This window comes from Mucor velutinosus, assembly GCF_035048745.1.
Source record: "Mucor velutinosus strain NIH1002 chromosome Unknown tig00000041, whole genome shotgun sequence".
NCBI lineage: Eukaryota > Fungi > Mucoromycota > Mucoromycetes > Mucorales > Mucoraceae > Mucor > Mucor velutinosus.
In genome coordinates this window covers 3,988,950-4,013,221 of record NW_027041905.1, presented here as the reverse complement: position 1 = coordinate 4,013,221, position 24,272 = coordinate 3,988,950, and the positions used below count along the sequence as shown (strand labels likewise).

Genomic DNA, 24,272 nt, shown 5'->3' with positions numbered 1-24,272 from the left:
TCGAAATTTGAAGAGCCATGCCTTGGATGATTTACGACTGGTCAACCACTCTTTGTACTGTCATGCGTGTTTTGTGAGTTGCGTTGCAAGGCATCTCGTTAGCAAAAGCTGATGCATGATGAATTCGTAATAATAAGTCGATGATAATAATCAGTTGTCAACTGTATCTAAAACGAAAGCAAAGAGCTTCTTTATTACAGGGCATCTAGCTTGCTTAAATATGGTAGATCCCTGGTCAATGACTACTACGTTGAGATGGTATATAAATAGCAGGCCACTGGGGCCTTATGGATTGTTGGTATAGCTTGTTGAGAGGCCACCTAAGTCGGTATGTTTCATGTAGTGTAGGTGGATCTCGATATTTTGACATTGGGGAGATTGAATGTATTGTAGTTCCTGAGGCACCTGTGCACACACAATTGACTGGACTTGTAAACATAGATGTGATGTGATACGATAAACATCATCTATGCTGCTACACTGTAAAAGGTGGCTTGAGGAGAAAGTGAATGTAGCCTAAGATGCATGCTTGTATGCAACATTACCCCCACCCAGCTTTCGACCAGCCACAAACTAGGATATCATACGAGCCGAATGCAATAATCGAGGATACAACACAGAACGAAGAGACAGAACCAAGAAACAAGAAGGCGATACAAACAGGTAGACAGGCAAAGCGATGGAAACCAATATGAAGTAAAAAAACCGAGATGGTGCCAAAAAAAACAACATACATGGGGTATACGAGGAGAGGTTATCAGAAGATGATAGCAGCAAAGGGAATAGCAGATCGAAGAAAAACCTTGTAAAAAAAACCATATTCAGGCCAAAAAAAAACAAATCAAGGACAAAAAGATCACGGCTATTGCTGAATGTTGTGGTTACGAGAGTTTGGAATCGACGGATAACGCAATGTGACGGACGGTCCTGCATGCTTACGACGACTATTAATCTTGCGCTTATTGACAGTGTTGGGAAGGAGTCGATTGGGATTCTTGTGATCCGGTGCAATGCGATCCCAGTAGTCGCGAATAGGTCGTTTGGAATCAAAATCGCTTTCATATTGCCAGGTATTGTCCTTCGAGGACGGATAACCTACCCAATTGACAAGAAACTTCATTCGACCAGTCTTTCTTTCAACGCGATGATTGATGATGGCTTGCACTTCATAGTGGCGAGGAAGTAAGCCTTTTGTAACATGATTGTCCGAGAAATCGACAACGCGAATGTGCTGGGTAGGCACATCACGGGGCAGCAATTCACCAGTAATGTCGGCTAAAGTATAACTACCATTGCGAGTATAGTTCTTGATGAAATATGGACCGAGCCATCTGGGGTGAAGTTTAGTTGATCTGACAGGGTCGAAGAGCATGACCTTTGAATTGATGGGATACTTCTCTGCAATAATCTTGTGATGCTTTTCGAAGCGCTCATGGTCGCGCAATTGTGTTTCTTTGATACGCTTATGGATGGCAGGGATTACCACATCCTTAATGTTCTGTAAGCGGGCATCAATGACTTCCTTGGTAGGATCCTCGGGTGTCTGGTCAGCATTAGGCAATTGAGTGTAATCCTGGAAGAGATTTGGGGCACGCCCAAACATGATAGCAAACGGCTGCGATTGATGCAATCTAGCGTATTGAATGTTCATGGCATACTGAATGACATCGAGATACTCATCCCATGCCTCAGGTTCTGCAGCATCGTGTGTCAATGATTTAATGATAGATCGTTTTGAAATGCCCACATACGCTTCGACAACACCATTAGCTTGTGCAGCGTACGGCAACGAGGTCAAGCGATCCATGCCACTAATCTGACTGAACTCTCTCATAAATGCTCCAACAAATTCAGAGCCATTGTCACTAGTGAGTCGCTTGGGAAATCCAAATAGACAACATACACTAAGCAATGCTCTTGCAACAGTGATTGGACTCTTATCAGGAAGAGCTCGTAGAATGGTGAATCGACTGAAATAATCGACAATGACTAGCAGGAAGTTATTGCCCGAGGTGGAAGTCGTAGCGAAATCACCTAAATCGATAGCTATATGATCGAACACATTGTCTGGCAACACACTACGAGGAGGATGATATCCCACTTGGTAGATACCATGCGATTGACAAGCATGACAATCCTTGGTTACTGTGGCGATGTCATTGCGCATGTTGGTCCAATGTACCTTGTAATCATTGTGCAAAATCTTTTCCATTGAATTGATGCCCACATGACCGAGTAAATGCACTCGCATAACAAGCTCTAGACGATCCTTCTTCGGAGGAGTCATGTAATCAGCATATTTCATAGCACGTGAAATAAGAGCATTACAATCTGACTGTCCACCAGATGAACCATTGTATGAACTTTTGGCATCAGCAGTCTGTTGATTCTTTAAATCTTGAGCGCTGACAGATGGCATGTTGTAGGTGCTCGCATCAAAAATATCAACATTGCTATCATTCAATTCCTTGGAATAATAGTGTGGATCCAATTCGGTTGGCATCCCAAAGGAAAGCTGCTGCAATTGCTTTCGATTGTTGAACTGCTTCTTGCGTTTGAACTGCGTACGATTGGAGTGATTGGGCTTAGCAAGAGAAAATTGAGTGACTTGGGACTCTTTGGCGTTGGTGAAGCCATGTTTGTTCTTTCGCGTAGGTTTACGCTTTTTTTCAGGTAGCATAATACTTTGATTGTTATAACGATTACCCCCACCCAGGTTATTGCCACCCTCGTCATCGTCAGAGGTGAATAACCGACTGAGTGCATCAGGTAATAGGTTACGCGTACCAGGGATATGAACCAGCTCATACTTGTAATCAAAGAACAGTTTTTCATACCACGTCAACAGCATCATGTTGGGCGTACTTTGCGTTTGAAGCCAGATTAAAGAGCGATGATCTGTGTGCAAGACAAACTCAATACCGAAAAGCCATTTGTGGTATTTGGTAAGCATGTAGACAATGGCAAGCAACTCACGTTTGGTGGTAGAATAGGCCATTTCAGAAGGGGAAAGCTTACGACTCGCCATGACAACGTAATGAACCACGCCATCCTTGATGTAGTAGATGATACCACCGATAGCAGTAGCTGAGGCATCAGTAGCGACGTGCAGCTTGTAACGAAAATCAACTGGGCTGAGAGCGACTGGAGATGACAGAGCATCCTGCAACGATTTGAATGCCTTGGTGTGCGCATCAGTCCACAAACCAGAAAGGGATTTACAATTGCGCAATGCATCGAGAGGTGCTGCCAGTTCGCTGTATCCAGGGATGACATTTCGAAAGTAATTGCAAAACCCCAAGTACTTCATCAGCTGCTTACCAGTGGTAGGTATAGGCCACAGATGAAAATTGGTCAATTTGCGAGCGTCAGGCACAAGGCGGTTCTGAATGATGCTCCAACCCAGCACATGAGTACTGCGCTGAGCAAACACAAACTTGTCCTGGTTAATTTGGAGATTAGCCTTGGTCAGACGACGGATCACCTCAGCGACTAACGCAACGTGCTCATCCAGAGAGTCAGTGTACGTAAGGCACCCTAAATCGTCGATATAAAGTGACACCTGATCAAGCATGTCGGTAAACAAATTGGATATCAAGCGCATAGCTAAATTGCCCATGAAATTTACTCCAAAGCACACCTTCCTGTGGACCCATTGCGTTTGCGTGAATGGATCGGTAAAGGTTAACTTGTGGCGATGACGTGGATCGACCAAGAAACTCGTGAAGAAACTTTTGATGTCGATGGAACTTGTCATGACAGCGCGGCTGTGACGAGCATGGATCTCATCAATGCGAGGCATAATGTACTTGTCAGTGGAGACCAAGATTTGGTTGAGTAGGCGAACGTCAGCAACAATACGTGGCTTGTCAAACGAATATTCACCATTAGAATTCTTTTTGGCAACGACGAGCAAAGGAGAATTCCAGCCATTATGACTTGGACTGCGCTCAATGACACCATCTCGTTCCCACTCCATCAACTGCTTAGACACAGCTTCCTTATAGACAACTGGAATAGGATAGGGAGCACGATAGGCAACCTTACCAGGGATTGTCTCGAGTTGGACAATCGCACCAGGCAAGTTACAATGAGTAGTGGCAAGATCAATGGCAGCATTTTCTACCAATAACTGTTCAATAGGTTTGAAAGCCTTTGCACGCTCAGCAGGTGATCCGTATGGATCGTTATTAGGCTCGATGTCAGGATCAATGGGGTCGGGAAGTCTGGGTCCAAGCTCTTCAAACCATGTTGAAGCAAGGCCAGTGATTCCAATCTGTAGATCAGGCATGATATCCAACCCAAGCAACATGGGGCAATCATCCGAATCAGTAAAGAAATCAAATATCTCAAATGTGTGAATAAAACTGCGTTTATTATACGAGATTTTAAGTGAGCAAGTGCCAATACGAGGTTTAACACTGTCTGTATGGCCTAACTGGACCTGACCATGAACAGAGCGGTTGATTTGAACACCAAGCTGGTTGGCGAAACGAGGGGAACAAATTGAAAATGTACATCCCGTATCTAAAACACCATATACCTTGTGCGATTCTACGACAAGCGGAATAAGAAGTGAATTAGACTTATTGACAGGCAAGATGGAACGTTGATTATCCTTACATTTGTGTGCATGAACTGCAGTATGTAGATCAATGTCCATAGGCTCAACAGACGAGTGGCAATCACTTTGATCGTGACGACTCTGTTTAGCAACAGCAGCGGGCACCAACAACGAGGAACCAGATTCACTCGAGTTGTTGTTACTTTGCTGATCTTCCTGAACAACAACAGAATTACCAGTAGTAGGTTGGGCCTGAGGAGACGAAATAGACGATGACAACAATGCGGCACTGCGGCCACCATTGGTCTCGACAGCAAGACGAGATTGAGAACGCGGAGGGTTCTTTTTGATCACTTGCAAAAGCTCAACACAGTCGTCAGTGCTATGGGTCTTGCTATTTGGATGGTATCTGCAGAACTTGGCTCCACCAGCCTCAGACAACGAGCCCACAGTAGGATCAACAGCAGGAGCAGTTGCAATAGCAGTGCTACCAGCGGTGGTAGCAGACGACACCACGCCCTCTTGAAGGCGCAGCATACCAAAACGATGTAAAGTACTAGTAGGAGCATCACCAGTACGCACAGCCGTGTTGCACTCATGGGGACCAGCAGAGTAATTGTGGGCACCACAAGTACGGCATCGATCTGATGCCTTGGCATCCGCAAGCGACATCATGTAACGACGACCCGATGCTTGGTTGCTGGTTGGCATTGAGTTGGCACCACCTTTGTTTTTCAACTCTTCCAAGAAGAGCTTACATTCCGAGGTGTCATGGTTGTGAGGCTTTCCATGGTGGAAAGTGCACGACTTGGTAGCCTTGAAGTGAGGCTTGCCCACGCGGCCAGAAGAGACACCAGCACGAGACACAGCGGCAGGACCATCAGCAGATGAGGATGATGCCTTCATGGTATGTGAGCGGCGGGGGGACGCAACTGGAGCCCATTGTGATGCAGCAGATCCAGCAGCAGTGCGAGCAAAAGCGGGTGCTGAGATGGCAGCAATCTCATTTGCGGTCATAGTTGATAGTGATTCACGAGCGATACTGACGATAATGTCAACATCGTAACTATCAATGATGCCCTTGGATTGACGGATGGTGTTGATCTTATCCTTGACTACCCAAGGAATGGCATCCAGGAACAACTTAGCCAACAAGTAATCGGATGGGGCTTGATCCAGGGATCGACGACGCAAGTCAGTAAAACGATCAAGAAAGGCCTTCACGTTTTCACCGGGCAAAAGTTGAATGCTCAACAAATCAGACGCACAACGTTGACGTTCTTCCAATACGCTAATGCCATAACGAGCCTTGATAGCCGACTTGAAATCATTCCACGATGCAGGAGCAGTGCAAGCAGAAGTGAACGAGCCGTACCAAGTACGTTGTTCTGGAGACAGCATAGGTGGTACTAAGCGAGCATATTCCTTGTCGAAATCCATCTTGTAAGCGAACATGACATCCTCAAACTTCAACAGACAAGCGTCGACTGTAGGAAATATAGGGCTTTTGGGGTCGAATTCATCCATACCAACCCACTGAAATGCAGGTAAGTTGTTGGGAAAGAAAACCGGTACAGAGGCGCTCTTGTTGGATTTGACTCCATCGACTGAGGATGAGCCAAACGAAGCAGCAGCCGAAGAAACGAGGTTATCATTTGCAGTAGCTTTGGATGCAAGCAAACAATCTCGAATCTGTATGATACTTTGAATGGACGTATTCAACTGGATCAACCGAGCTAGGGCCTGGGCTCTGGCCTCCTCACTTTGCTCGAGGAGCAAGGTCGTAGAGAGAAGCTGAACTTCGGCGAGCTGATTGTCAACAATTAGCTTCAACTGATCAGTGCGACCTTGAAGGTCCACATCACTAGAAGATGAACTAGCAGAGGAAGGGGGATCGAGGTCCATCGCATCACTAGCAGTAGTAGTGGGAGCTTCGCCAGCTTGACCACCCAATTTCTGAGACGTTTCAGCGAGAAAAAACTGAGAAGGGCCAGTAATATCTACAGCCTTGGTGGCACTGGCGTCTGAAGGACGCAGCTCAGTGTTTCCAGCAGGCTTAGATTCGGAACTGGGGGGTGTGGTGGTACTTTGAGCAGACATCAGAGTATACAAAATTGAGAAGTAGTAGTAGTAAGAGTAGTAGCAATGATACAATCAAGGTTTTGATTAAAAAAAATGATGAATTCGTAATAATAAGTCGATGATAATAATCAGTTGTCAACTGTATCTAAAACGAAAGCAAAGAGCTTCTTTATTACAGGGCATCTAGCTTGCTTAAATATGGTAGATCCCTGGTCAATGACTACTACGTTGAGATGGTATATAAATAGCAGGCCACTGGGACCTTATGGATTGTTGGTATAGCTTGTTGAGAGGCCACCTAAGTCGATATGTTTCATGTAGTGTAGGTGGATCTCGATATCTTGACATTGGGGAGATTGAATGTATTGTAGTTCCTGAGGCACCTGTGCACACACAATTGACTGGACTTGTAAACATAGATGTGATGTGATACGATAAACATCATCTATGCTGCTACACTGTAAAAGGTGGCTTGAGGAGAAAGTGAATGTAGCCTAAGATGCATGCTTGTATGCAACACTAGTAGCATGTATCCGATAGGTACAGTCTACTTAGTCTATATTAATAGTACATATCTGAGTGTATATCGCTAAGCATACATCTTTAGCATGTATCTGGATATATGGCATGTCTATAGCATGTCTCATATATAGTACAAGTCTGTAGTACATAAAGTATCTCTAGCTAGTATCACGGATACAAGCATGTGTCTTATAGCGTGGATCATGAAGTGCACATCTGAAGCAACAAGCTCATATTGCATTAATCTTGGTGCCTATCCAGATATGGCAAACATCCGTAGTCAATGTCGGAATACAAGTATAAGTCTATAGTGCCATCCATGTTGTCCGTGGTGCCATCTATAGCCTATATCTTATATAGTATGAATCTTATAGTACTAGCGTATCTGAAGTCCATATCTTCTTATAGTATAAATCGATATCGTACATCTAATCCAGTGTACATACAGCTTATATCTAAATCTGGTTGTTATATCAAATGTCATAGCAAGGTCTCACACTAAAGGTTTTAGGCTATTCTTAGGTCCTTTGGGTAAATCATGCTAATCATGATTTACAAATCAATTGTTGGGTAGATAGTAAACCTATTTGTATTATAGTTCATCATCATGCTGTAAACCCTAGCATAATGAAAAGTATATAAATGCATCCTTGGGATGCATTCTCAATAAAAGTGTAATTCTTTGGCAGATTCAATTTTACATTGTATTTTGACATAACACTGGTAACTGGATGAACTGTCGGAATGCAGATCATAGTGGATGTATTCCACATATCCCTTTTTTTGCCCTCGTACTGCTATACTCCTATAGTAGTATGTTCTTTTCTTTACTTTCTTTTCTTTTCTTATGTTTCTTTTGAAGCATATCTTTTTTACGTTGTGTGGATGTGCCTATCCCTGAAGCTCAACAAGACTTTATCCGAGGCCAGGAGGTAGATAGGCCGCCTCCACTTGGTTATCGCTACTTACTTTAGTGATGATTGAGAGTCTCAACGCCAGAATTTAAAAGCTAGGTGGTGTAAGTAAGGCATGGTCTAGCATTTGAGGGAAATTTGATGATAGTAACGGCTATATTGCTATATATAGCGGAGCTTAAAATTTTGCCTCACATCAAAACAGGGGGGAACTCTCGCAATTTTTTTTAGGTCAGCGGAGTTTTCAAGCGATTTGATTGGCTCAGGGATCCAAACGGAGAAGGGTTACAAACTAGTTGATTTCCTATTGATCCCCTATTGATCTGTCATTTATCATAATATAGTGTTTGTAATAAAAGGGTATTCAAATAGTTAAAATTTACATTCTTCTTTATTCAAAAGTATAAGATGCAATCATTTGACCTAGTAGCATCCACTAAACAGTTTGAAGCAATTGTTTGGCGTTATTCTGTTGGTCTAAAATGGCTTCTAACATGAGAAATCATGGCTCAAATACGCCCAAATCGCGCTGCATTCCATACAAGTTCTAATAATACTAGGAGGCAATGCAAGTATGTAATCTACCCGTCCCAGTATTATTTTTATTGGAATAAACGAGCAAAATCAGATACGCAGCTACAGGCCATGTCTGAAGAAAGTTGAATATATCAGTAGGATACATATCAAGAGGAGCCAGCACGCTTAAGCTGGGAGGAGCTAATTTTATCAGCCACTCGCCAAAGGTTCAACCTAATGAAACATTTCAGCTCACCAAGCATCTCTCATCATAGTATAATTGTCAATGAGGAGAAAAAAGAGGTAAGATAGCATTATCTTTTCGCTGATCACGGCCCTCAAGGCTAATTGCGATGAGAACATGATCGGCGGTATCAAGGCATCATATGTAAGCTGGCCAAGTCAAACCGTAATTCTGTAGAAGTCGACTTCAACGTAGTGGCTCACGACTTTGAGTTCGAGCATCCTGCTCAGTCTTTCGTTCTTGATCCCAGCGAATCCTCGTAAATGCTATACTCTTCTGCACAAGAGTTACAAGGAATTAGAAAAAAAAAAACAAACAGAAAAGAGTTCGAATCCTGAAATTGTAGAGGGCGATATGAATAAACTTGAAGGTCTCAAGAATGTCAGCAGCATCGAAGAGCAAGCCATGTCTAATCTCATTAAAAGAGAAGAGTTCGACAAGAAGTAGCCTCAAAAAACATGTATGCCCCGCAAAGTGTGGCCCTATGCTTATACGCTACACAACGACCAGTACATCAATATAAAGTTAGGCGAAAAGTCCAGTGTCGCTGTTTCTCTGGCAAAGAAGAACGGCAATAAAGTGGAAGGCCACAACAAAAGAGAGAGAGAAATCAGGAGATTAAACTTGATGTATTGTACAAGTTTGATCAATAAGAGATTGGCTCTGCGGAAGTGATCAAAGAGAATGTTACTATTGTACATGAGAAGAAGCTCCTGAAGACATCGCGCGGCATGTCAGTTTTGATGGTGAGCAAGAAACCTAGCCAGATGAATTACTTTGTAGCCATTAGCTCTTTGATTATGGGTAAAAGCAATTGGTTTGAGGTATACAATATATATATAATTGATATGATGAAACTTCCTTCTGCGGGTTAGTGAAGAGCAACTTTCAACTATAACCTAGTAAGCGCTCCAGCTCCAGGTATGCACGTTCTCCCCGCTTGGCAGTAACATCCCCACTGATAACCCAGCCATACTTTCTTTTGTAGACCTTTCTTATAGATATATAATACAATCAGACTTTAATAAACAGAGTTGAAATGGTGTAGTAGACTGATAAAATGGCAAAACATCTGCAATATATCGCGATTCTTTATGGCAAATGCACCAAATTCAGCCATGACACTTGTACAGCATCGAGCTGAAATCCGTCAATGGTAACCCAATTTTTGAATGACCATAAATTATGCAGCTTGTATTCGGCGTATTTCTACAGAGCACAGCAAGATGTAATCAGTACATCTCTTACAACGCTCAGCATCCACTGGACAAGAAACAGCTTCTCATTTCCATAAAGCAGAAAAGTCAAAAGGCACTTGGATGAATTTGGCGACCTGGCAATGACAGGCAACCTGCTTTTCTTGTGACACAATGTATACATCATACTATCAGAACCTTAATTCCATTAGCGTAGTATCTGTTACTATAAAAAAAAAGCTGCAGTGTTGATTTTTTTTTTGCTTTTTTGCTTTTTTTCATCTAAACTCTAATGGAAAACAACACCAACAGCGATAAAAGAAGCATTAACAGCTTATTCTCGAAATACAACAGGAATCGACGCAACAGACCATTACCCGTGCTAAAGACTGACAAGGATTTGGAAGCCGAAGGACTAGCACGATTATCTATAGATTTACCCAATTTCCAAGTTACTGATGAAGCTGACCATCCACTGACTTCATCGCCCTCCACCTCAGAAATAGCGCATGCTTTTGTAAGTCGTACAGAGGGCGCACCAGCACCTGCTTTTCATAGACCCAATTTGGATGAGCATGGTGGATTCGCTAATAGACATAGTGTTGGCTTTGATGTGCCTGGCGCTGTGCATACCATAGTGACTCCAAGTCAGTGATTCAAGAGTGGATTGAGCATCATGGATACTGATTTAGTTGTAATATAGAATTGAAAACAGAGCGTCAGATTGATAGCAAACTGGTGGTTGTAATGGGTAATGCAACACGTTCATTTTCTATATTTCATACGATTAACATACGGTAGTGGGATTACCTGCAAGAGGAAAGAGTTACATTGTAAAGAAGCTGAGGCGTTATTTGAACTGGTTGCAGTATGAAACAAAGGTACGTAAACAGAGGGAGGGAGAGTGAGAGAGCAAAGGGGTTTGAGAAATCAGCCAGACTCAATATACAAACAACAGGTGTTTAATGTGGGTAACTTGCGTCGTGTCAATAAAGCATCTCAACAGCTGGATCAATCAGCCAATTTTTTTGATCCTGACAACAAAGATGGTAATAAGATCCGCGATGAATTGGCCATCATGGTGCTGGATCAACTCATTGACTGGCTGAGAACGGGAGGAAGAGTCGCTATTCACGATGCCACCAACTCAACTATCCAAAGACGAAAGCTCCTTATTGACCGCTTGCAGCAGGAGTCCGACATCAAGGTGCTTATTTTGGAATCCGTGTGTACAGACAAGACAGTACGTAATATTCTACGACATGACAAGTACACAGTATAGACTCATACATTCGGGATCCAGGTGCTTGAACGCAATTTCCGCCTGAAACTATCAGGCCCTGACTACAAGGACAAAGATCCAACCAAAGCCTTATCTGATTTTAGACATCGTGTGGCTAATTATGAAAGAGCTTATGAGCCAGTTGGGGATTGGGAAGAGGATCATGACATTCAGTACTGTAAACTAGTCAATGTGGGCAAGAAGGTAATTGCTCACAACATCTCGGGCTATCTCTCTGGTCAATGCATATTTTACCTGATGAATTTCAATCTTGCAGGTATATAGATAGATACATTTCTTGAATAGTCTGGACTCACTGTTGTTGTTGTCATCAGAACGTCAGATCTTTGTCACACGTCATGGCGAGAGCGAGGATAATATTACTGGAAGAATCGGTGGTGATGCTCCTGTAAGTATAGGTGTCAGATTGTATGCAAAACGCTTGCTGACGGGCTACTTTCGCAGCTATCTGCCAAGGGAAGAAAGTTCTCCAAGGCTCTAGCACGGTTTGTCAAGGAGAGACGAATTGCATTTGCTTTGGATCTTGCCAGAAGAAAGATTCAAGAGGAAAAAGAGTCCAAAGATCCACTCAAGGACTCTGATGACGAGGAGCAAGCGACTGAGCAGGAGCACAAGGAGGAGAAGAAAGTGAGAGCAACTGCAGAGGCCATATCCAACTCGCAATTCACCATTTGGACGAGTATGCTCAAGAGATCCATGGAAACAGCTCAATCATTTGATCCTGACGAGTATGATATCAAGCACATTCGGTTCTTGAATGAGATCAATTCAGGGGTAAAATAGCTAGTAGAGATGGATAATTTAGTGGGATACTAAGTCAATGTTATATAGAGTAGAGAAGGCATGACGTACGAGGAAATCAAGTCTCAATTCCCTACTGAATTTCAAGCTAGACAAGACAACAAACTTTACTATCGCTACCCTGGTATGGGTGGCGAGTCTTATATAGATGTTATACATAGACTGCAATCCATGATCATTGAGCTGGAAAGAATGAATCAATCTTGCTTGATTGTCACGCATCGCGTTGTTTTGCGTATTCTATTGGGCTATCTGTTAGGTTTGTAGCTAGTGTTTGCCATGAGTTGTGTTTACAGTGCAGCTGACATGATTGGATTAGAATGGTCTCAAACGCAAATGCCTCATATGCTTGTGCCCATCCATACGTACGTATTAAATAGCTCATGGATGATGCCATGTACTGACCCTTATTTGTAGTGTCTATGAATTAAGACCCAAGCCCTACGGCGTCGAATTGACTAGCTGGTGCTATGACGAAGAAGCTGATGATTTTAAAGAGCTCAAGGAAGACTCGAGCCAAGAATAAACCCATTGCATAATAAACATACCACACACAAGATGCCCTTTTTTTTTTTTGCATGAGAGTGATTGATTTCAGTAACTGTGACTATACAAAGAATGATGCTTGGATGGCATAATCTCCTTTTTGAAGGTTTGGGTTTTTTCCGTTGATTCTTTTTTCTCTCTCTTTCTCTTTTTCTCTCTTTTTTCAATTGTAACGAAATGAAAATGACTGACCAAGCACCTCAACGTACTCGTCTTACAAAGTCAAAGGCAACCGCTTCAACAACGGCCATACAAACATTGGAGATTACGACCACTGCTGTTGTGACAGGTTCAAACAGCAACGATACGTTGGACCTCTCTCCTCCCACTACCACATCCACAGAAGAGGAATCAGCAGCTACGAACGATATACAGCGAAAGCAATCGCATCACCACCATCACCATCACCACATCAGATCTCCTGCTTTTGAAGCGCACTCCAACATGGCTTCACCATTGCCCTCACCTCAATTCGTAGAGAATACCACACCCGTGTCTGCAGAGCTCCTGTTACCGCCTCCCATTGGAAAGGGACCCTCTGAAGCGATTGTAGCGCTCCAAGATGCAGCAAATGGTGAGCATCTCACAGTCATGTTGGACACATACTAAATGAACATGATATGTTAGCGACGACAACACATTCAAAGAAATCAATGAAAAAGGGATCGAGTACAGCCAGTCTAGCTGAACGCAGACTGTTTGAACAATCCTTCTTCTCGGCCGCCATGCTGATTCAATGGTCGAATCTAGTTGGACCCAAGGTAGAAAAAATGTGGTCTGTCGAGCCATTAGAGGAGAAATTGCAAATGATGATTGGCAGACAAGTGCTGAATGGGGAGATGGGACGTACATTGAAGGGCGTGGAACCTAAATGGATTGTATTGCATCGTCAAGCGATAATCTGTACGGCATTTTTATTCAATGATCCGACTTTGGAATCGCTGTGCGCACTGGTCTTGGTAGTCCCTGTGCGGTATTTGAGGAACTTCTCTCAGTACTTTCAGGTCCTGTGTGATCGTATTCCCATACAGCTGGTAGAACCACTTGTTCAGTTACGCAAAGTCTATAAACGTCATGCCACTGTAAGTACACTGTCTTGCTGTGATTGCTTTGATAAGATAAGTCCATCACATCTAATCTTTTGATAGCCGTGGTCTACTGCGTTAAATTACTTTAAAGTCAATCATCTGATGCCTTTTGTGCAATCTGTGATGGATCTGGAGTCAGTGTCTCTGCCCATTGATTGCGTCAAGGTAAGAGGCCTTTGCTTTATATAGAGACATATATTCGCTCACTCACTGGCCATACACACGCACACAGACGAGCCACACCATACTGGATCATGAGTCAAGGCAAATGCTGGAATCACCGTTTATTGCCAAGTTTGTAAAATATACTTGTTGAGCATGCACTGTGCAATTATAACTGACCATCTAACAGAGTAATTACATCACACCTGCAAACCTTTGGCTCGACTCTCTTGGTGGGTAATACACTGACGAGCATGAACATGGTGATCAATACACTAGCACTATTCTTATCGCTGGAAGAGAGGAGTAGATCAAGCCATGCAAGAAAGCATCATCACTACATGCCCGATCTATACCTTCAGGGCCTGCTGATACAAGATGTCGAGGAGATGGAGACAAAGGTTGAGATTGCCGTGTTGGATTCTACAGTGCCCACGACGCTGGTGGACATGACTCGATTGATTGTGAGAAAGACACCACTGTTCAGTAGCTATCGCCTACTCAAATCGCAATACCATACGGCCGTTGCATCGAAATTGGAAGACAACTTTGCAAGTTTCGTCAATGATAGCAATGCTACTGTAAATAATATGAATGATTGGAACAAGCGACAAAGTGTGTTTGAAAGGACCGATTGTATTGCTCCCATGGTACAGACACTGCTAGATGAAACACGAAGAATACCAACGCGCATGAGAGAAGCTTATCTAAGACAATGGAGAAGATCGCTAATCAAAAGGGCCTTGGCCATGATCAAGTTTGTGCAGGATGAAACGTAAGTTTGAGTGAGTGTGTGTGAGTGTGTGAGTGAGTGTGTGAGTGAGTGAGTGAGTGAGTGAGTGAGTGAGTGAGTGAGTGAGTGAGTGAGTGAGGGAGTGAGTGAGTGAGTGAGTGAGTGTGTGTGGTCGCAGTGATTTCTCAACCAGGTACTAATTTTCGCTTACCATGTAGACCTGTGATTCTATGTCAGCCCTCGGACAATGACCTAACAACGCGAATCATGAATGCACTTGCTTTATACCACATGTCTGATTTTACGATTGTGCTGACACAGGCAGAGAAATTAAGGCCTGGGATGGTGGACTTTATTACAACATATTCCAAAAAATTATAATAGATATACCCTCTTCATTTGCAAAATATTAATAATCATACCCAAGTTTCTATATGCAAAGGTTCTATGGATGTTAGTTTAATGTAAAGGATTGAGAGTGCTTGATATTTCTGCTACTGGAGCCAATATGCAAGACAAATTCACCTTTGGGGACAACCCATTGATGCGTATTGATATCGAAATAACTCAATTCAGTTTTTTTCAGTGTAAATACAGCGGGTGCTTGTCCTCCTTTAGGTACAAAGACCTTTTCAAATCCTCTCAGTAGCCGAGGAGAGTTCTCGGCTACTGAAGGGAACGAGAGATAGACTTGAGGGATCTCGGCGCCATCAAACTGGCCTACATTCTTGATCATGACACTGGCGGTGACTTCAACATTAGGGTCTTGAGCATCACCATGGACCACATGGACCTGAGCATCAGTGTATTCAAAACGAGTGTAGGATAAACCGTAGCCAAATTCAAACAAGGGGTCAATGCCATGCTTATCAAACCAGCGGTAACCAACATGAATGCCTTCCGTGTAATGGAACTATGGACGGGTAGTTAGTTGACACCATTCTAGCTATTGGCCGGTAAGTCTTACACTCATTTCGTTGGATATTTTGGCAGGGTAATCTTCTAATTTGTGAGCTATAGTGTAGGGTAGTCTTCCAGAAGGATTAACGTCGCCAAAGAGAATATCAGCTAAAGAGTTGCCTGACTCTTGACCGGCTAGTCCTGGCCAGACAACTGCCTTGATATGAGGATGCTTGATCCAGCTATCCATGAGCACTGGACCTACAGAATGTACAACAACGATGGTGTTATTGTTGACTTCTGCTACTGCTTCAATCTAGGAATACGTTTAGTTTGAAAGGATGCGATGTTAAGAAGACTGTTATTACCAATCTATCGCCATCATGCCATAAATTGAGATGGTTACGGTCGCCCTTGTGTCCTTCTACAGTAATGAATTCTTCGCCCGAGTTTGCGCTGACGAAAACCATGGCGATATCCGCTTCAGATGCAAGTTTCTTTGCTGTGCCGATATCTGTGTCGCTGAGGAGTTCTGTCATGGTTATGCTGTTACCAGTTCTGTGCTTGATTCCATCCAAGGGCTATGTTGGGGAGAACTAAAGTGTTAATCTATCAGAGCTGCTGTTTGATGATTGTACTTACAGTGATCAAGTAGGGGTAATTGGCTGTTCCAGAACCCTTGGGTTATAAAAATATAGTTAGTGAAAAACACATCAGTGTATATACGTTGCTAGCCTACCCATCCCTGAGCAAGATGTCCATTTGCACAGCCATGGTCTTCGCAATTCAAACCACTAGGCAAAAGTAGATGAGACACTCAAATGTATGATGCTATTATCGTTTTTTTTTACTTTGGATTTGGACCTGCATCTGAACCAATGATGCTTAGTTTCCTGATGTGAGAAGCACTCAGAGGCAAGATGTTGCCTTCATTCTTTAGTAGAACGGTGGATGCAGCTCCCAATTGTCTTATCTCTCTTCTATGGTCGCCTTGAACGTCGAGATGCAATCCTTTTTCAGGTCTGAAGCTATCAAAATTGGGTCGAGGGAAGTCCTATTATATCATGCAAATGTCAGTCTTCGATTGAAAAGCTATTAAGCTGTCGTACCTGATCTTGTCCCAGCTATCAAAGCAATGTTAGCTTTATACCTTGTAAATGGCATTTGAGCGTACATACCTTGTACCAAGCAGCAACAATGCGCATTGCCATGTCTGTTACCCTGTCCTCACGAACTGTACCCATCTTGACAGCCTTGGTCAGGTTTTTACCAAAATAAGAATCACCAGAATTGAATGTGATATCGCCTCGTATCCATGCCATGTTAGCTTGATGGACCTACTGGCTTTGGTGCTTGTTACTTACCTGGCATGGTCATATCAAGCCCATTGTTGGCACTGTCTACAGTGGAATGTGTTGCAGACCAATCACTTTGAACGAAGCCCTTGAATCCTAATTGACCCTTGAGCAGATGATTGATAGCGTAATCACTCTCACAAGCATAAACACCATTGATCTTGTTATAGGAGCACATGACCGATGCGACGTCGGCTTCAACAGATCTAGCAAACGGCCACAAGTAGACTTCTTGCATTGTTCTTTCGTCAATATGGACTGAATGCTGAATGGAACAAAGTGTCAATACACAGACTATGGCGCTGTCATTCAAGCTCTTACCAACTGTCGATTTGTCTCTTGCTCATTGCCAATCAGATGCTTTGCTACTGCCATCTATACAGGGTGTGAATGACGCGAGTATGTCATTTCGCTGCAATCAACTCACCACGCCTTGACTTTGAATACCTCGAATGGTCTCTGAAGCAGCTACACCTACCAGATAGGGGTCCTCACCAAATGCCTCCCAGTTTCTACCGCCTTGGGGAGCTCGCATCATGTTCATAGAAGGTCCCAGTTGCGCATTGACGCCTTTTGCACGGAATTCAGATGCCATGTACTCGCCTCTTCTGCGGATCCCTTTTTTATCAAATGAAGCAGCAGCATTGATACCAGCGACACCTGAACTGACGCCATCAGCAAAGCGAACACCCAAAGGCGAATCTTGCAGACACAACTCTGGAAAGTCAGGGTTGGTCGATCGCCCAGAATTACCAACGCACTGTGCTGCACCCCAACCCACTCCAGTGGTGATGTTGACCTTTTGCTCGATGGACATGGATTGCACCAGTGTTCTTGCCTTGTTGTAAGCGTCGTCCCAGCTGAGGATTTGGAATTTGGTTGCTTTAAAGATGCCTTGATCTTGTTTTTTGCCAGTATTGTCTACAGATAATAATAGTTTATGTGTGTATGAGAAATCCTCATCCCAGTATTTGGGCGATGGTGTGGCGGCCGCTTGACAGACAAAGGCTGCGATAATAGCTGACGTTATCAGAGTAGATCTCATACTGAACGTTCTGTGGAGATTAAGCAGAGCAAACACACCTGTTATTTATACTTTTCTGATGCTTATATTTTACGATAGTCCAAGTGCAAATCATTGTGTTTGTTACCAAGATTTATACAGACCAATGCAGACTTGCGTGAATAGACAAACATGCCACCTGTTTGTTAATAGCAAAGCATGTGTGTGCTGTAAATCAATTTCCAGGCATTTGATATATGCCTGGTTTCAAGGATACCATGGCCAATCTTCAAGGGCCTGTAGAGCTTACTGGTAAATCTGATCGAAGTCCATGGTACACATGCCTCGATCTTGACACGCTGAACCTGGTCGATGCGAGGCATTCATTGGTCAGCAAAGAAGTGGTGCCTTGCTAACGTCCCACAGGCTTTGCTTGCCGTTGTAACATGGAGCTTCAAATTTCTTTTGCCGTTGGTCATTGCAATTAAACTTGAAAGAGGGAAAAGACATTTGAAAATTTTTAGCTCTCTCTTCTTTTCTTCTTACTTTAAACAGCCCTACACAATGACCTCCTACAAGGCAGAAAACTTTCCTGAGCTCAAGAACGATCTCATTCTCCGTGCCTCCCGAGGTAATTAGCGTCGTCAACATCACCCGGCATGAACCATGTAGACACTAAACGAGCCTGTAGGTGAAAAGATTGAACGCGCCCCTGTTTGGATTATGAGACAAGCTGGTCGCTATTTGCCAGGTAACTACAAGCAATAGACATTACAAGAGAATGGTAGCTGACATGCACGGATGCTAGAGTTTCAAGAGTTGAGAAAGAACCACAGCTTCTTTGAAATTTGCCGCACACCTGAACTTGCCTGCGCATTGACCTTGCAACCCATTGACCGCTATGGCAAGCTTTTGGATGCCTCCATCATCTTTTCAGATATCCTCGTCATCCCTCAAGCAATGGGTCTCGAGGTGCAAATGGTCGCTGGAAAGGGTCCTGTGTTCCCTGCTCCTTTAGAAACACCCGAGTGTTTCTCTCGCTTGACCGAAAATGTGGATGTGGAAAAGGAATTGGGCTACGTCTATCAGGCAATCACCTTGACTCGTCATAAGTTGGATGGCCGTGTGCCTTTGTTTGGTTTCATTGGCGCACCTTGGACATTGATGGCATACATGATTGAAGGTGGTGGCAGCAAAACTTTGGCCAAGGCAAAGAGCTGGTTGTGGAAGTATCCCAAGGAGTCGCATGCTTTATTGCAGCGTATTACAGACATTGCTGTTGAATTCTTGGTTGGTCAAGTCAGAGCTGGTGCACAGGTAAGCTGCTGTTTATGAGACCTCTCCCCCCCCCCCCCTGGCCAATTGGATATTAAACCTTAAATCAAATAGATGCTTCAAGTGTTTGAATCATGGGGTGGTGAGCTCTCTCCTCAAGACTTCAAGGTATACTCTCTGCCCTATATCAGACAAATCTCCAGCAAGGTCAAGGAACGTTTGAATAGCGAGGGATTGGATGCTGTGCCTATGACCATCTTTGCAAAGGGATCTTGGTATGCTCTTGCTGATTTGTCTGAATCAAACTATGAAGTTGTTTCTCTTGATTGGACTATCGATCCCGCTTTTGCTCGCAAAATGACCAATGATAAGGTGGCTCTTCAAGGTAATATGGACCCTACTGCCTTGTACGGCGGTTTTGATGCTATCCGTGAAATTGCTACCAAGATGGTGCATGCTTTTGGTAAGGATTCCAGACATATCGCTAATTTGGGCCATGGTATCTTGCCTACTGTCGATCCTGAGGCATTGAAGGTGTATTTGGAGACTGTGCAAACCGTCTCTGCAGAGATCAGAAAGTAAATGGAAGAGTGTATACATAGAACGATGGAAAAAAATGGGCGTTAGGTGGGCCGCAATTTTGTATTATATATAAAACTAGCCGATCTATCTCGCTATGCTCGATGTCGGCGTCGTCTTCCGGGCTCTCCCCCAAAGACATTCTAAATCAGAGATAATAACGAAAGTTATTATTGAGACGATATGAGAGAGAGTTCAAGCTTTATGCAGCATTTGTACACCACATTCTCCGTTCGTATCACATTTTCTGGTAGTAGAAATGCCATTCCATTCGCTGATGTTGTTCTTGAGATGGCCTTTTTGAGAAATGTCATTGCTAAAGACATCTTTATAGGGAAACCCCTTCAAAGGAAGCAAAGAAAAAATTATTTTCGTTAAGCAATTGTCCTTTCAATTCCATGATTCCCATTTAATCAGCATCGCAATCATCATTGTCATCAACAAAAGGCATTTAGGTCTGCCAGCAGCAATGCCACCGCCAAAATTGATTGAAACTCAGCCTTTTTTTTTTTGTTAAAGATTGGACAGATTTCGTCCTTTTTCGACTTCTTTAATTTATTTTGTAATATTCGACTATATAAATTGTGATGATCACCCTACGCTTCCTAATACATTCTTGGAGTACTTTTCAAGGCGCTTCCAATGGTGCTAATTGTAATAAGTGCTTTGACTGAGACTATTGAGTAATTTTGTAAAATTTGAAATGAGGTTTTTAGCGAAAATAGCCATATTTTGCATATTAAAACCTTATAAAAGTGGTTTCAGAAGCTGCTTTGGATCGAGAGAAACATTTTGATTCAATATATGCTATAGTAAAAGTCTTCATTTTCAAGGTGAAAAACGCGATCGTCTGATTTCCAGTGAAAACCATGAGGGGTACCTCATGGTTTTTGGTCGATTTTTGGCCATGTTTTTTTTGGCCCAAAAAGTTGAGCAAAGATGTCAGGAAGTTACTGCTACTCGAGTACAATTGTTTGGCGTCATTCTGGTGGCTCAAAAAGGTCTACATTTCAAGATATGAAGGCTTAAAGGTTGTCAAATTTGATTATGCATTGCTTTATAGAGTTTATTTATACGGCATAAATCGCCTCTTTGGTAGCTGCAATTTACTGAAAAAGCAGTTCTGTAGCTCGAGCAATTTTTAATTCGAATAAGAGGTATATTGATTTTGGTAAAGCTGATTTATGCAAATTTTGATGCGCTATGTTGCTGGTAAGCTTATTAACAATGGAAATGAGAAGCCAAAGTTACTGCTTGATTACTATACTTTTACATATTCGCTTCGCTATAATCAAGTCCTTGTATAGATCAATGCTAGTAAATGCTGAATTGGGTGTTTAGTTGCCATAGGCTTGCACTTTTGCTTCGCTGCGATCAAGCCCTCATATAGATCAATGTTATCAAGTCTTGGATTAGACGCCTTATTACCAAGGCTTTGCACTTTTGCTTCGCTTCGGTAAAACCCCCCTATAAATCAATGCTATCCAATGTTGGATTAGATACATTATTATGTTCTTGTATATAATGATAAAGTAATATCAGAGTTCAACCATTTGGCAAGGGATGCATATGAAGTTTTGCAAATAATAACTTGATCTACGCTATTCATATTAAAGAGAAGAGTTTATTGTAATGATATATTCTAAAGTGATGTGTGTATAAATAAAGATTAATGTAATAAGCAGTAAAAGATTAGGTTTTTGATACCGAGTAAAGTGGCGTTAATCCTTGAATCCAGCTCTGATTCTCATCTTTTCACCAAACAACTTGAGAATGACCAAAATACAGAACCCAACAACAGACAGACCGGCTAAAAAGACACATGTGTATCCAGAGCCGATACTTGCCACCAAAGGATTAGCGATAAGCGTCAAAACACAGGCCATGATCATACGAATGAGATTAGCAGAGGCAGTAGCAGACGCACCAGCACCAGGCACTGCGTCCACAATGTAAGCAGAGGTAGCTGTCATGACCTGGTTCATGCCAAATGTTTGAATACCAAAAGCGACAATACCACACCAATAACTAAGGTTCTTTTGAATGCCCCAACCAAACAGCAAGATGCCAAATACGATAAAGACAAAAGCAAACCAGAGATTTGCAGTTAAACGATCCTCACACACGGCACGACCACCACGAAGACGGCGAGAACGTAACAAGAGCTTATCTGATGTCATTCCACCAAGCAATGAGCCGGCCATGTTACCTACACCGGCACCGAGATAGGACAAACCTGTTTGCCATGAGTTGAATCCATAATGCGATTCGTATAAGCCAGGAATGATGGTCTCCACTGCAAACATACAGCCAAATGCAATACCAGACACAAGAGCAGAACAGAGGACAAACGGATGTCTCAACAAGAGGAAGGCAGCAAAAGGATTAGTACGGCGTGCTTGTGGTTGGGCAGCTGCTGGTTTGGGCTCTACAGGAATCTGGTGCTCCACTGTGTCAATTTGGCTTTTTTCGGAGCTCGCCTCTATTTCTGGCTGATGAGCATTGCCTTCGAGAGTTGCACTGCTAATGGAGGATGCTTTATCGTCATTGGAAGTAGTAGGCAATTGCATATCCCATTTGGCATTATCACGATAGGTTTCAGGAAACAGGAAGAAGATGTTGCACGCAATGAACAGAGCAAATGCTACACAGAACCAGAAGGTAGCACGCCATGAAAGAACGCTGATGATCAAGAAGCCGCCAATAATAGGGCCGAGCAGTGGACCTGTGATGAGAGTTAGTGTATTTGATCCTGCTTATCAAACGGTTGATACGAACCAAAGAACACAAAGAAAAAGTATTTTCCAAAAGCAGCACCACGTTGCTCTAACGGATAGCAATCCTGTACAAGAAAAAAACTGTCAGATCAATCAACATACGTGCTTTAAAGTGTATATTTACAGCAATGACACCAGCGCCGACAGATTGTCCGCAAGAAGATCCAACAGCCTGAATACATCTCAGCACCACCAATCCCCAAATATTGTTGATAAAGGCAGCACCAAGGGATGCAACAGCAAATACAATCATCGAGAAGAACAGCAGCACACGACGTACATGCAAACGATCAGAGAAAGATGCCCAGAAAACAGGAGCAATGCCCATAAGCAAGACGAACAAGGCTGCAGTTAATGTTGTAGCGATAGGCGGTGCATGTAATTCCTCGGTGATAGCAGGAAGCCCTGTATGTGTAGTAAGATGGTGCGTTTAGTATATAGTGTCATTGATCTGATTACTGCCACTGGTTACTGTTGTTACACTCTCACGTAATTACCTGGAAAGTAGATGGTGGATGAGAATCCTGATGTACTCGCACATAACCCAATGCACATCAAGATGATGCCTTTGGTCGTTCGACTAAATGTTCTTGGATCCTGAGTCACTGGCGGCTTGAAGGACAGTTTTGATTTGAGTATGGATTTGATAGTTGATTTCTTCTCGACAAAAGACATTTGGAAATATGTGCAAAGAAGAAAAAGGAAAAAAAAGAGCAGATCTCAGAATGGATCTTGCGCTATATTTATGCGGTTTGTCGTAATGAATCGCCATTCAAGAATTGGATAGAAATTACAGTTTCTAGTGACACATGTCCATTGAATGTATTAGTTCCGTCTTCTCCGCGCCCTTATTTCCATGTTGCCGTGCGAGGGCGCGCACAATAGCCGTTACCATAGTATTTTCATTATGTGTCATATTAATAATATATGAATCAAAGCTCAACCTCATTGTGATGATGATTTGATCTGATCTAAATCTGACATTTCAGTTTGCTTGAGCCATATTATTGCTGATCTCACAGTAGTATATAGATGCGCAGGCTCAAGTCGCTTGACGTATTTTACAAATAACATGTGTAGTAAATCAATGAAAATTTCAATTTAAACATATCTGATCTGACCAACGTAGTATAGTAGTAGTAGCGGGACACTTTTTCTAGATCAATTGACCTGGCAATATAGATCCAGAAAAGGCCCATGAAGCTTTATTATTCATCCGACGCGGACGATCGGCTAGGGTCGTTTCAAATCCGTCAGATCAAGATAATGCGCAAGATGACATATTTCGTCTGTCACCCTGTATGTCTTTCAGAAACTCCATGAATTCAGATGATGTCGTCTACTAAAAATGAATTGTATAATAGCACCTGTAAAAGAGGCAATTCTGAATTGAAACAAACCTTGTACCATTGCAAGACATACAGGTAGAAGGTTGAAATGCTCACGGTTACGGAATTAAATCCTGACAATACGATGAAGCGTAGGCGTATTAGGTACTGTTTTTTTAAGATATGCTTGTAAATATGACATGAAGCTTGTGCCATAGTTTTGGATCTATCAACGATTGCAATTATTCGTAGTGAAAAGAATAGTTGTTTATTTACTGGAAAGTGGCATATTAGTTAAATCTTGGATAGGTATGTAGTATAGTGTTTTGGAAAAGCATAAGGATTTGCATATCTTCAAATAATAAAATGCGTGCATGATGGCCT

General features: G+C 42.7%; 6 protein-coding genes across 6 annotated transcripts; 3 read left to right on the top strand and 3 right to left on the bottom strand.

Annotated features, from left to right (window-relative positions):
* Positions 1 to 862: 862 nt before the first annotated feature.
* Positions 863 to 6,664, bottom strand: ATC70_001512 (uncharacterized protein; the record flags this gene model as incomplete). Its single annotated transcript, XM_064820907.1, has 1 exon — positions 863 to 6,664. One exon carries the CDS (start codon positions 6,662 to 6,664, stop codon positions 863 to 865), a length of 5,802 nt encoding a protein of 1,933 aa, XP_064684827.1.
* A 3,666-nt stretch (positions 6,665 to 10,330) lies between these two features.
* On the top strand, positions 10,331 to 12,668 carry ATC70_001511 (uncharacterized protein; the record flags this gene model as incomplete). Its single annotated transcript, XM_064820906.1, has 10 exons — positions 10,331 to 10,685; positions 10,742 to 10,789; positions 10,840 to 10,919; positions 10,997 to 11,281; positions 11,342 to 11,597; positions 11,656 to 11,729; positions 11,786 to 12,115; positions 12,173 to 12,401; positions 12,462 to 12,507; positions 12,560 to 12,668. The coding sequence occupies 10 exons, from the start codon at positions 10,331 to 10,333 to the stop codon at positions 12,666 to 12,668; spliced, it is 1,812 nt and encodes a 603-aa protein (XP_064684826.1).
* A 203-nt stretch (positions 12,669 to 12,871) lies between these two features.
* ATC70_001510 (uncharacterized protein) lies at positions 12,872 to 15,052 on the top strand (the record flags this gene model as incomplete). Its single annotated transcript, XM_064820905.1, has 6 exons — positions 12,872 to 13,262; positions 13,316 to 13,770; positions 13,837 to 13,941; positions 14,009 to 14,070; positions 14,129 to 14,713; positions 14,890 to 15,052. 6 exons carry the CDS (start codon positions 12,872 to 12,874, stop codon positions 15,050 to 15,052), a joined length of 1,761 nt encoding a protein of 586 aa, XP_064684825.1.
* A 73-nt stretch (positions 15,053 to 15,125) lies between these two features.
* Positions 15,126 to 17,971, bottom strand: ATC70_001509 (mRNA stability protein; the record flags this gene model as incomplete). The annotated part of the gene is made up of 11 exons (XM_064820904.1): positions 15,126 to 15,584; positions 15,639 to 15,887; positions 15,940 to 16,152; positions 16,214 to 16,249; positions 16,311 to 16,365; positions 16,423 to 16,625; positions 16,681 to 16,695; positions 16,750 to 16,877; positions 16,936 to 17,191; positions 17,248 to 17,301; positions 17,354 to 17,971. The coding sequence occupies 11 exons, from the start codon at positions 17,969 to 17,971 to the stop codon at positions 15,126 to 15,128; spliced, it is 2,286 nt and encodes a 761-aa protein (XP_064684824.1).
* Positions 17,972 to 18,493: 522 nt separating this feature from the next.
* Positions 18,494 to 19,786, top strand: ATC70_001508 (uncharacterized protein; the record flags this gene model as incomplete). The annotated part of the gene is made up of 4 exons (XM_064820903.1): positions 18,494 to 18,560; positions 18,621 to 18,680; positions 18,738 to 19,246; positions 19,319 to 19,786. 4 exons carry the CDS (start codon positions 18,494 to 18,496, stop codon positions 19,784 to 19,786), a joined length of 1,104 nt encoding a protein of 367 aa, XP_064684823.1.
* A 1,718-nt stretch (positions 19,787 to 21,504) lies between these two features.
* ATC70_001507 (uncharacterized protein) lies at positions 21,505 to 23,235 on the bottom strand (the record flags this gene model as incomplete). The annotated part of the gene is made up of 4 exons (XM_064820902.1): positions 21,505 to 22,508; positions 22,562 to 22,625; positions 22,685 to 22,965; positions 23,058 to 23,235. 4 exons carry the CDS (start codon positions 23,233 to 23,235, stop codon positions 21,505 to 21,507), a joined length of 1,527 nt encoding a protein of 508 aa, XP_064684822.1.
* Between the last annotated feature and the right edge of the window lie 1,037 nt (positions 23,236 to 24,272).